Raw genomic sequence first — 13,593 nt, 5'->3', positions numbered from 1 at the left:
TAGAAATCCTAATATAGTTAAAATTTTAGATTGGATTACTATTTGCGGTTAACTTAGAAGTTGTATTGCGGTCCTGTTTTATTTTCGTGAGACTCACCATCATATCTCAGTATAATTATTGCAGGCCCTCCCCCCAGCATTCTGCATGTCTTGTTGTTCTGATTGGTTTTTGTTCATTTTGCTCTGAATCTTTGAACTTGGATGCATCGTGGAAGACACTTTATAACACTAGGTGACAGTAGAAATTAATTAAACTTGAGAGATCGTTGATGATGTTTATTTAGTGCAGTAACTTTGCTTATCCTGTTGGATTAACAAAACTCAAATTTGTATTTGATTTGAGCAACTAAAAGCCGATCTGCTGCTGCTTCTCTGCGTGTTGCTGTCATTTCTCCTCTTTAGTGCCTTACAGTTTGAAGTTTCCTTTGTTTGATTCAGAAGTATTTATTTCTTCTGACAAGCATGCATACTAGAGCTGGCAAATACTACATTGTAGTAATGTGGATTTTCATTTATCAGACAGCTTTATGGTCTTGGAATGTTCTTATTTAATGGATCAGGTGCTGTCAAACAGATTTTTGGCAAAAAATTGCTTTGTAAAATTCACTGACTATTTAATGCTTTCCTACTAGTGGCACTTTGGCAGAGTCCCTCTCCAAAAGTACAACAGCTGAAAACACTGGGTTTTGGCTGCTAAATTGTTTTTGGGGTGTGCTGGAGGTAAATGTTAACAGAAGCAATATCACTTGGTAAAAGAGCTGCATTTGATGCATTGTCTTAATGATATTTTTCTAAAGGCATTTTTGCAGAATGCAGCTCCTCTGTGCATTTGAAATGTCACCAGAGCTTGAATTACTGGTCACGTGCTGGTCTGAGGACAGTGAACACTTCGAGGTACAGCAGCTGGAGGGAAAACCTGAAACGTTCCTGCTCTATAAATAGCTCCTCCAGCCAACACAGGCTTTTCTCACTGCAACTGTGCTGTTGTCGTTAGGTTATAATGAATGAGCTTCTTATGTTAAAGTGAAGAACTAGTGTTCTTGGGCTTTTTGGATGTCTGAATATTACCAGCAAAGGTTTCTAACTTCAAGCAAAAGAGGAATTTTCCCTTTGAAAGAAAATACCTGTTTGGAGTGAGGGCTTACAGCTTTGAGCTGAAAAGGTGTTTTCGGGCTTCTGCTTTGCATCTGTTAGTGAGATTCCATGATCTTGGAGTCCCCACATAGGTGATTCCTTCTGCCCTCTTCCAGGAGCACACACTGACATTTTTTTTTCCTTGGCAGACAATAAGTTACTGCTGGTGAGAGGTGTCAAGCAGAGTGAATCTTTTTTTTTTTTTTTTAACCTGCTATTAGCTTTTCTTACTTTGTGTGGGTAATATTGCATGGTTAGGTTAAGTAAGACTAAGGTTATGTCTGTGTAAGAACAGCCCTCAGATGAGTGTGGAGGGCAGGGGAGAAGGTGTCATTGGATGTCTGGTAGGTTAAATAACAGCCCTTACCCAGGGATACAGAACTGAAATTTCCTGAATAGTTTTCCCTGTTATGTTGAAAACATCTTAATTGTCAAATGTGCTAACAAAAAAAAGAAACAGAAAATGAGGTGGAAAATAGATTTTGATTGTTGCTAGTCATAGTACATCATCGAGGCATACTTAAAACAGAGCTGCTGCATTTTAGCCTGCAAAGGACTGATGTTTTTGTTTAAACTCTCTGTAAGCTGGTTGACTTGACTGTACTAGTGCTGTCATTGTTTAGACCAGGATCTGTATTTATAATGTTGCTGCTATTTGTGACATGAAAAATCAGTGGAGATGAAGGGGGGGCATGAGCTGTGTGTGGACAGAGTGGGGATTCAAAGTCAGGCCTGCTGTTAGCTCTCAATATCTCAGAAGACATTCAACTTTACAGGAAGATTTTAACTTTTTAAATGATTGAGTTGTTACATATTGACATATTAAAAGTGCAAGTGCTAGAATACCTGGCTGGGCTGCTTTTTTGTTTGTGAATAGAAGATTAAGGTATTTCATGAGGCTTTTTTCTATTGGAATTAATAGGAGGTACTTAGAGTAGGAAGAAGTCGGACTGGGCCTTCCAGTGTTCAAGTATTAGGCTTTTCTTCAGCTCACAGATGAGATGGTTATATATATATATGCATCTTAGAAAAGTGATATCAAATAGAGAAAAGTTCCTTGCTGTTTCCTTGGTACCACCAATCCAACTTTCACTTACTGGGAATTAACCTGAAATACAGCTGGCTAAGTTTTAATAATGCCCCTTTTTTGAGAGGAGGCACTTGTAGGAGCATACCATAACTCCATGGAAACCCAAAGGAAGGGCAGAGTAAGGAGCTTATGATAGGAGGGGCAATTCCACTCCCGTTCTCTCTGCAAGTGTTGAGTGGAGAGAGGAGCAGAAATACTGCCTGTGCGTGGACTTTGTTTATCCACTTCCCCTTCCTATCTCTGCACTTCACAGCTTAGTGCCTCTTCAACCTTGTGTCTTAGTCCAGAGTAGTGTGAGACACCTTCATGGTAGAGTGCCAGGGAACCAAAGTTGAATGTAAACAAAACAGTGATGCTGACTGTACAACCTGCTTAGAAATGTTCTGTGTAAACAAATTTGAAAAAACAGGTATTTTCCTCTTTTGCTTCCTTAAACTTGAAGAGCACTTCTTAAACAATTGGAGTTACAACATTTTGAATTAGTTATGCATATCTACACATTTCCCCCTCAATTTTCATATGATGCTGTTTCCTGTAGTACACTTACCTGGTATTTCAAGATGCTGAATCAGTTCTGGACTTTAAGGAAGTGTGGTTTTGTTATTTCCATTATGAATAGCTAACATATAACACTTTAATTGTAGTGATCATTGCAGACTTTATATGCGCTGTCTGTTCAAGTTTTAACACTGGTATGGTGTATGAAGTCTAGCTGTATTGCTCTGTTTCTATGCCTCTGACTTACTGCTCGAGCCAGTAACAATGTCGTGCTTACATAAAATCCAAAAGAAATTCCCCAATTCTGCTATCCAGTGCCATAGGCCCAGGTTTGGTGCTCAGTATTTTGTTGGGGCAAACAGAAGTGGATTTAGGTCTGATCTTCAGAGTTTCAGACCTTAGTTGAACAGGGTGCTTTCTGTGTTGGGTTTCGTTATCTTTGCTGAAGTGAAAATCATTCTTGTGGCATACCGTACCTTCTTACAACACAGGAAAACCTAGCTGCTTTGCCTTGTGTTTTATCGTGCTGAATGGAAAACGGGACTATGATGTGGTCTTCTGAAGCAGTGTGCATGTGTCAGTATTATAACTCTATCCCGTGTATTGGTGACTGCAGCAGTTTCTGTCTCCAGAGAGCTACACAGAGCCGTCTTACTGGGTAATTTGGGTGAAGGTGAGCTTTAACACCAGCTCAGCGTTGGGAGAGGTGAAAGCAAAGGGGTTAAGTGTCAGTTAGGCAGTGACAGAGTCGAGACTCCCTAGGTTCATGCCACTAGAGTGCACTACTTCCCTCTTGCTTACCGAGAAAATGGTTAAATTTGCTGGTAGGTGCTGCAGGATCCCTGGTGGGTGGGGGTTGGAAAATTGCTGCCAGCTGTTGAGATGCTGGGGTGGGGGCAGTTGCATTGGTGTTACCTGTGTGCGGCTCTGCTCCTGCAGCTACAGTTTACCATATAAATGTTTTTCCTGCTATCCAAATTTGATAAATGTGATGGAATAGCAAAGAGGGCATGCTAACTAGCTTTTTACACCCCCTGGGTTTTACTGGAGATGAAAAGGGTATGTATGAAAGGGTTAATAGCATTTGTAATTACAGCAAGTTCTTGAAGATGTATCACTTCTCAGAAATAGATGATGACTTTTAATTTGATAACAAAATGTTACTGAGAATGAGATACAGTATTTTATTTAATGTACATTCTTTTTTTTTTTTTACTCCCCTGCACAGGTTTCCACTTGAGTGGCACAGTGACAGAGCCTGCAATGCAATCGGAGCCAGAAACTGTTTGCAATGTAGCTATCAGCTTTGATCGTTGCAAGATTACCTCAGTGACCTGTAGCTGTGGAAACAAGGACATATTTTACTGTGCCCATGTTGTGGCACTCTCTTTATACCGGATCCGCAAGCCAGATCAGGTCAAACTGCATCTTCCCATTTCAGAGACACTCTTTCAAATGAACAGAGACCAACTACAGAAATTTGTACAGTATTTGATCACAGTGCACCACACAGAAGTTTTGCCAACTGCTCAAAAATTAGCAGATGAAATTCTCTCTCAGAATTCAGAAATCAACCAAGTACATGGTGAGTTTGATACTTGCTCTTCCTTTTGCTTCATTCACTCTTCGGTTTTGAGCCTTTTTGCAGCATTCAGACTGTGACCTGCTGAGACACCTTCCGACACAGATTACTTTCTGTTGCTGTGGTGCTTAATAGAGGATTTGGTTACTGAACCTGTGCTTTAACATGTTTAGAAAGCAGTATCTTTTTGGAAAAGAAAAAAGAATTCCTAAGCAAGGAGCTTGAAGTCTTCAGCACTGTTAAAATGTGGTATTGTATTTTCCAGCTATGAAAAATGAATAGTGGTGTTTAAAGGAACTACCTTACCAACTTACCAATGGTGTTATTTAATTGGTTTTGAACTTATCTTCTGCATTTTGGTCATGTAATTTTGGGTTTTAATTGCAAAACATAAAAACGAGTAGTTGTTACTTTTTAAAATAATTAAATACGCTTTTATCATCATTAGGATTCTACATGAAGTCAGGGGAAATAAAGCCTACTTCCTGGTAGTACTGCAGCAGCCTTAGAGCATCAGCAAAGATCTTGAACTTTCCTGCACATGGTTTTAATAGCTCTGTTGCTTGTACTGAACATCGTTGTTAAATAGGACTGGGTGTGACTTCTGAGGTGGATTTTCTATGGACCTTGCTGAACTGAAGGCAGGTAGTTGTGGGTTTGAGGTTTGGTTTGACCCAGCTAGCTTATTAGAATCCTGTGTTCCTTTAAGGTCTTGTGGTAGAAGTGTCCTCTAAGGTCACCAGAGCTGTATGTGTAAGCACAGCTTAGAGGGGAAGAATAAGTTACTTAACTATCTAAAAATATCTTTTGGTCATTGCTGGGAGGGGGTTTGTATGCTAGATATTTAAGAGGAATGACTGCTATTTTAAAGAATTTGCAATACAAACATAACCAAGTTGCTTAATATTAAACACTTGTTTGTCAGATACAGTGTATGCACAACAAGCATACACTTCAGCCTAGTTCCTCTCTTTAGGATCTGGTGGACCCAGCAGGCCCAGGCATGTTGTGCTGCAGAAGGTGAATTTGAGGACCATTGTGCTCCTTTTCTGGGGGTATTTTTGGCTGTGGGACTATGAGGCTGACTAGAGGCAAGGTGGTTGATATAGATGTTCTGGGACATGAGAAGATGATTGGCAGGGATGCACGATGGTGCTGGAAAGAAAGGGAAGCTAAAGCAGATGCAGGACATTAAGCAATAGAGGAAGATGCTCCAGATGTTGTAAGCTGAAGGCATACATTGCATGAGAGCTGGTAATAGCCTGAACAAAAGGAATTAAAGGGAAGGAAGAATTATGGTGAGTATGAGTGGCATAGAAGATTAAAACAGTCGAGGATTAGGAGAAAAGGGGAAGGCAGGGGTGGGAAAGGAAGGACAGCTGATGGTTATATATGGCTGTATGAGCAATAGTAATGTGAGAGAAACAACAAGCAGTTGCAAAGATTGCTTAATCTTGATCAATGTTAAATCAGTAATTATACTAATAATGGGCATGTTAGTCTGTCAGGTATTTTCTTATTGTCAAAGTATCTCTTTACTCATTAGTATTTAAAGTATTTTTAGTGAAATATTTAATGTTTATATCCCAACCCAAGCAGTAAAAAGGATAGGAAACAAAAAACGAGGTTGAATTATGAAATTTCACAATGAATATCTGTGGGTAGTTTAAAAATAGTCATCAAATAAAATGGGGTGGTTTTTTCAGATATTGCCGATTTCTTAGTAAGTCGAATTGCAATATGTCTTAATTGACTGGTGGTATTTCTTAAAATACTAAAAACTGAAGTAGAAAATCCAGGCAGCATAAGAAAATAAGCTACTGTTGCTAAAGAAATCTGTGTTGCAAAAGAGGTTCTATAGTGTCCTGCTTTTCCTCTGACATTTTTTTAAAATGTATCTACAATGCTAAAAAGGATTTACAGGATTCTTTTAAGGAAAACGTTTCTCTAATTATGTAGCAAGTAAGCATTCTTTTGGGATTTGTACTACAATTCTATTTTGATCTTTAATAAAATTCCTTAAATTAAAAATAATGAAAATATCAAAACAAAATCAATGAAAAATAACCAAAAGAAATGTCTCTGGTTCCAGTAGCATCAACTGGTGAATGAAAGATCACCATTCTCTGCTGTATCTCCTGTGCTGCAAATGTTCAGTTTGTAGTATAAAACTGTCTTGTAGTCTCGTCCTGATTTGAACAGTTTAACCTCACTAAAGTAGTGTTTGAAGAGGAATTATATTGAACACTGCTTGAAGGCATGGGTAAGAGGAAAAAAAAAATTAAGAAACTTGCTTAGAAAAGTGAGACCTGGCACAGAAACACCAGAAATGGCTTTGATGAGAGGGAAGTCCTAAACCAGGAGCTTGATGAGGAAATTATTCTCAGTGTACCTAGAGGTGTTTTAATTTCAGAGTAGTTTTATAAAAAACCCTTCTTTCTCTTGTGGTGGTTTACACTAGTTCTAGTTTTATACGTTTCCAGCAATAAGCAAAAGAAATCAGCTCTTGAATACTCCTTGTTTGTACATAGGAATGATCTGGGAATTTGAGGAGCTCTGACCACAGTGGTCTTGTTGACTTTCTTATGAGCTGTCTGGGGAGGTAGAACAACTCTGCAGTACATTCCTTTCACAAAAGGTGAATTGGATAATTGCTCATTTCCTCAAAATTCAATTTTATGCAGCATTTGATGACTGGCTTTGGCCACCTTCCTTGCTAAAGAGGTTACCAGGCGAACTGGTGAAGTGACTTAGACTGTCATGGGTTTTGAAATGACAGATCCCTTTGAGTTCTTTGGTGGTTACAAATGATGTAATATCCTTTCTTGATTCATGACTGAGCCCTACTGCAGGGGAAAAAAGTAGGGGAATGCTGTTGGAAGCACAGGACTGTGTTGTCTATTCACTAACTTTTTCAGGCAAGCCAAGTGGTTTACTGGGAATCCTCTTTCATATTTGCCATGCTAATTCACCCTTGCTGGTCACTCCATTGCAAGAGGGCTTGCATGTTTCTAGAGAACAAAAACACCTCTTAAATTTGAGAAGATTTTATTCTGATTTTCTCATGTGACATTGATACAGCTGTAGGTGTTCCTGATTTAAAAAAACTGACATCTGTGAGATTCTGTGCTGAAGACAACTGCAGATATTCATACTGTTACCCTGACATCTGCGCTTTGTAATTGTTGGCTTCATGATGGGTTTCAGTTTGGAGATGCTGGCTCAGGAAGCTGAATGTAGGTTTGGATCCTGCTTAGCTGAGGCTTCCCCCCCCCCCCCCCGTTAATTTTTGTACCACTGTGACAGAGGCAACTATCAGGTGTGTAAAGCGAAGAGTACAACTGTCAGGATGAGGAATTATCAGTTGGATTTGTTGTCTTGGATCTGTCTTGTCTTAAGTATGAAACTCACTTAATTTGGTTGAAAGGTCTAAATTATGTTCCTGAGAATTTGAGTGGAAATAGGAAATCAGCTGTAAGATGGGGAGTGGGAGATCTGTTTGCATATTAATCTCATGTTAGCGTTGATTTTTTTATGTGCCAGTCACTGGTAGAAGGACAGCCTAGCAAACCAGTTTCATTTTTCACTTGGTAAGCTGTACGCTTTCTTTCCTGTGCTAGTTGCCACCTCTGCTCTTAGAAGAACTGTATGGATTTCTCCAGACTTTCTCCCATTCTCTGCCTTACAGTTTGAGTCACTTGCCAGTACAAAATGGTGTGCAGATGGACTCAGATTTAAGAGCAGGGACCTGGGAGAGAGCAGTTCAGTACACTTGTCTTCTCCAAAGGGGAGGTAGTTGGGTTACTGTTTCTGCATGTGTCCAGGCAGATCCTCTGCAAACACTTAATGTGTAATTTACAGTAGGAGTGCTGTCAGAGGCATTCAGGAAGGAAACATCTATCCAAAATTTGCTTTAAAATAAAATTACAAAGTATATAGCTCTATAATCCAGAGGCATGGGTGAATGTGTTAGTATGGATTTAGTGTGTTGAACTGAAATAATGGGGATTTTAGTGAAAAATTGTAGGGAGTAGAGTGGGGCTGGATACAAAGTATTGTTGGCCTACTAGAAAATGAGCTGTTCATCCAATGTTAGAATTGATATGTAAACAAGGATAATCTTTCATGGGAACCTCCATATGCTGTCAAAAATGATTGAGAGAATATTTGCAAAAGAAGGATGTAGGAAATGACAGGTGAGTTTCCTTTCAAGAAGGATAAAAGTGAAGTGCTCCAGTGCTTAGTGTGAGAATTGCTTAGGGAACCAGATTTGGGAAGGAAGTAACAGCAAAACGAGCTAAAACTAGAGAAATTTCAGAAACCCAAGTAGTAAGGAGCACAGTGTAAAATAAAACAAAAGACTGATAGCTGCAAAATATGAAAACATGAACTATGTATGAAGTTCATTTTTAAGAAACGTTTTTAAGCTACAGTAAATATTAAAACTCATTATACAGAGAAGAGTGAGATTTTTCTGAGACATGGAAGGTAAAAATATGAGAATATTGCATGCTAATCTGTACTAAAAAGGAAAGTCTCTTCTGGCAGACACAAACTCTAAAATTTACTGCTTTATAATGCAGTGACTTAGATCTACACTTTGAATCATTTGGGGAATCAAAGGCATAATAATATTTGAGTTGTTAATTTTATCACCTTTAGGCGCATGTAATTATTGTTTAGAGTAATTCTGAGCATGCCTTTTAAAACCAATTACTGTTCTGTTGTGAATCAGTATACAGTACTGTTGGTTTCTAGCTGGGACCATTCAATCTGTGCACAGTACAGATTATTTGGAATCATTTTTCCTAATCATCTTCTCCTGAATGCTTCTATGGGATGACATTTAATAAAATTTAACCCATCTCCAGTTCATTGGTATACTTAAATTAGGAAGACTTTTAAAAGTTCAGGAAGTTTCAGTATCGCCAAGTGAGTAATTTGGCATAGTTGTATTTGAAGATGGAAACAACTCTTGTGGTACTTCAGAAATTAGGATCAGGGAAGCAGTTTGCCTTCAGAGTTCATTCTGTTTTAACCAAATTTTGCTATTGATCAACACCTCAGTAGTTTTCTATAAAGTTAAATCTTAGGTTATTTTAGTCGATGTTCCTGGCTTTGCATCTACTTTTCAAGGTAAAATTCTCTATATGCAACACCAGTTCTTGAATATGGTTGCTCATTTTGAAAGCAATACTCTCAAAAATGCTGTGTAAATGATCAAAGTGTTTTTTAAATGCTTCTGCTTCTTAGAACTTGGGGTTCATCGTATTTAACATGTAACCTGTTATGACCTTAAATACAAAAGGCTGTTACCCTGTTTTCAAATTTGCTTGTGTGTTCGCTGTTAAACAGTTGTGCACAATATTCCTACTTTCATTGCTGAGACTGTAATTTCAGTAAAAAGCATGAGTAAATATGTAGGGTTGTATCTATTTACTAAGGATAAATACTTTATTGTATTTAACTGCAAGTACTTGATGTAAAACCTATTTCAAAGACCCATCATGACAGAAGTTAAAGCCAGAGGTTGGAGAGAGGGAGATTAATATGTTAGTGCCTATAAACTGTCACAGTTTAATTACAGGTTTTAATATTTAGTATAGTTATACAGTGCTTTTCACTTCCATAGTTCAAGTGTGAACTAATTTATCCTTATGACACCCCTCCAAAGCATGTAAGTGATACTTATGCCATTTCACAAGTTGGATATGGGATTTGGTTGTGGTTCCAGACTGTACTGCAGAGATTAAGTTCAGGGATGACCATGTTGCAAGTAAACTGTCATCTGCCAAAGCCTCACCAGGGTGCAGCACGTTTGGGGCTGTGCTGCAACCTGAGTGAAACGACTGCCTTTGAGTTGAACCTTCTGCTCTGCTTGATGTGGAGCCTGAACCTTTCTGCCAGCTATCGCTAGGGGTTCGATCTTTCAGCTTCTAAGGCAGCACTCTTTGGTTGCTTGGTCCGGTGGTGTTGTGTCTGCTCACCTGGTCCCATGTCTTCAGAAGAAAAGTGACAGTGTGGAAATCTTGTCTGTTGCCCAAGACAGATCTGTGTTTTGAGTAGGAGAGGACACAGGCTTAGATCAGTGTTCACCTGACTGTAAGCAAACAGTGTTCTTGAAGTGCCTGGTTGACAGACATGGAGATAGTCTCAAACTCAAAACAAGAGTGAGTTGGGTTGTGGAATCTGAGGCTTCCGCAGTGGCACCACTGCTACTGCTGTGGTGGGAAGCTGGTTTGGACTCGTGCCTGGTCGGACACACGCTCTCTGTGCCTTGTTAGTCCATGGCTATTGCTGAAGACTGACAGTAGTGTTGAAGGATCAGTGAATTACAACCTGCAGCTGGTGCCAGTTACTTGTATAGTGAAATGTTTTTTAGGCATGCAGATTAAAGTTTTGATCATACTGGATCTATCCTCTGTAAGTCTTTGCAAAGAGAATTCCCTCTGTGTCAGGTGTATCTGCACACCTGTGCTGAACAGCATTATAGAGCTCAGACCCTTGGCTTGGCGTCTTTATCGTTTACAGTCTTCTAGTCCCCTGGCATGAAAATAATGCTGGCATAAGTTTAGCAATGCTGAGCCCCTGGGGAGGTGTATTTGGGATTGTGCTGGGAGAAGAGGCCTTGGTGGGGGCAGTGCTGCTGGCCTGGGGCAGCGGGTACCCTCGTTCCTGTAAATGAACCCTGTTGTTAAGGAATCTGTGGTAGCTGTGTTGAAATTTAACCTTCTAGCACAAACTGGCCAATAAGCTTTTCATAAAATGTAAACAGTTATGGAAGGAATTTTGGTGGTTTGTTTTTTTTTTTTTTTTTCCCTAAATAGGGAAGCTTAGCTTGAGGAATCTCAGACTATTTTTAATTCAATTTTAAAGTAGCCTTGCCAAGATTATTTAAAGATAAATCCCCATTTATCTTTTACATATGGATATATATCCATGTATCAATTTGTGAGGGATAAATATAATAATATTTTGTATGCTGATGATTTAACGTAGTTTGTTTTCATAGGTCTTTTCTCTGTGCTTTAGAGCAATGAAATATTTAAACTATTTGCAAGGTGATACTGCAAACCTGGGTTTGGGCAACAGCTGCACTGCTTGTTCTCATGTGGCTTGATTTCCCTTATTGTCTTGTTCTTTGCAACTGAAGACATAACAGTATGTTTCATATAGCTGAATTGAAAGCCCCTTAACACTAATGTACTAAAGATGGAAGCATTCACAGTAGAGGAGGGTCTTGATTCCTTGATTTTTGTACTGTTCTGGGCTTGATTCTTGTCTTCTGAGAGACTGTTACAGTGTCTGTGGAAGGCAGAGTTCATATCTACAACGACACCATTTCTTATTAATATAAGTGTATGTGTGTTTGTATATGTGTATAGACCTACACCAGTGCACAGTTCCTACCTGTAGGCTCTTGAAGTTGGAGGCAGTTCAGGAAGCTGCTGAGCTAGAAGCTTTTTTCACTCTTAGCAAGTGGTAGACAAGATATCCCTCTGACCCTTTAAATCTTCCAGTTCATTTTCATTAAATAGAGGTTCTAGCATTCCCTGTGACCACTTAAAAGCTTCATCTACATGGCAGAATTGCAATTGTGAAATTAAGGCTTGAATCAATAGAATCAATATTTAATTCCTATTCATTTGAAGAGTAGTAGCTATTTTTGCTTCTCAGGTCCTAAGGACTTCTTTGAAAAGGCATGTTTTATAAATTTGGTTATGTAATTTTCCTTCCCTGACAGTATCTTTTTTTTTTTTTTTTTTGCTACAGAGGTAACATGGACTTGGATTTAAAAGTGGTATATCATGTAATGCGATTAAATTTCTAACATCTTCTCAAAGTCTAATAGGGATAGAGATTATACAGTTGTGACAAGCCCAAAATCAAAACGTCAAGTTAACTTTAGGCTTTGGCATGCTTAAAATACCTTATACCTGGTATGGTGATGCAGTATCTTGAGTTGTTTCCCTGACAGTCTAGATAAGTGCTTTTCAGTCTTTTCAGTTTGAGTACCTTTGTAAAAAAAAAAAATGCAGTGGAGATGCAGGCTCTTTCAGAAAAAGTACAGATTGCTAGATGGTACAATGACTTGTTTCAGTTAATTTCATCAGCTTTTAGAAGAGGTCACTGGTGAAAAATTACTGATTTGAACGGCAGAATTTGAGTTAGAGCATTCTGTGGCAAAAGCACTGCCTGATGTAAATCTAGTCACTTCAGCTCACTGAAGGCTAATTCAGGTGTAGTTGCTCTGAATTGACTCTGTGCTGATGATACTGCCTGTGTAAAAATGCTCCCTCAGAAGCATCAGTCTATGCAGCTGTTAATTCTTCTTTATGATGGAAATGCCTTTAGTGCTTTAAGACTTTGGATTTGTTTGGGGAATTTTTTTTTTACTTTTTGTTTAGCTTTGCAGAGTCATCACAGCTCAGAGGCACCGAGGTGATGATTTTCCTCATGTTCATCAATAGCAGCGCTCACTAGCAGTCACTTAAACCTGAGCAAGATTGCTGAAGGTACAGGAGTTACACAGGTGTTTTGGGGAGCGTGGTTTTAACATCACAATTGTAGAAATGCTATGCAAAGTCTAATATTCCTTACAAAAGCATTCAGTATAGCTGCTGAGATGGGAGGAAAAAACCTCACCTTGATTTTAATGTTTTGCTATAAAATATTATTTGTTTAAATTTCACTTCTTAGGCTGTAATTTCTAAGTGATTAAGACTACTGTGGAGAAATTTAAGTCTGTTTTAAAGATGCTTAGATTAAATCCAGGATGCCCAAACCAGGACAAAATACAAATCCAAAAACCTCTTCAGTAGTCCTGTCCCCTGGACACATGAACCATTTTCTTTGTATAGAACGTAATGATTTGATTTCTTGCTTTTTGCAGGTGCTCCTGACCCGACAGCGGGTGCTAGCATAGATGATGAAAACTGCTGGCATTTGGATGAGGAACAGGTCCAAGAACAGGTTAAACTCTTCCTCTCCCAGGGCGGATACCATGGATCAGGGAAGCAGCTCAATTTGCTTTTTGCAAAGGTGTGTTGAGTACTCTAAACCTTCTCTCCTATTCCCCAAGCCAGTCTGTACTTGTTTGGGTCTTACTCAAAGTCGTATTCTAAAACAAGACAAAGCCTTGGGGACACAATGGCAACTTAATGAGTTGTACAGCAATGGACCGCAAAATCTGATTTGTCTTGATCAGTTTAAGGATGTGAAGTAACATTTCAACCGTCTGCAGCTTTACTGTTCTCTTCCTTCCCACCCCCCAAATGTTGGAGAAACC

General features: G+C 39.0%; 1 protein-coding gene across 1 annotated transcript in view; it reads left to right on the top strand.

Annotated features, from left to right (window-relative positions):
- Positions 1-13,593, top strand: part of ZSWIM6 (zinc finger SWIM-type containing 6) — a gene marked incomplete at its 3' end in the record, with an annotated part of 111,006 nt that overhangs the window by 58,747 nt on the left and 38,666 nt on the right. The window contains exons 2-3 of the mRNA XM_084277978.1: positions 3,951-4,307; positions 13,198-13,346. Of these exons, the coding sequence (XP_084134104.1) occupies positions 3,951-4,307; positions 13,198-13,346 (506 nt within the window). The remainder of the gene's footprint in view (positions 1-3,950; positions 4,308-13,197; positions 13,347-13,593) is intronic.

Source organism: Gallinula chloropus, assembly GCF_964237585.1.
Source record: "Gallinula chloropus genome assembly, chromosome: Z".
In the NCBI taxonomy this organism is placed as follows: Eukaryota; Metazoa; Chordata; class Aves; order Gruiformes; family Rallidae; genus Gallinula; species Gallinula chloropus.
Note: the sequence above shows the minus strand (reverse complement) of the source record. Positions and strands in the feature narration are given on the sequence as shown.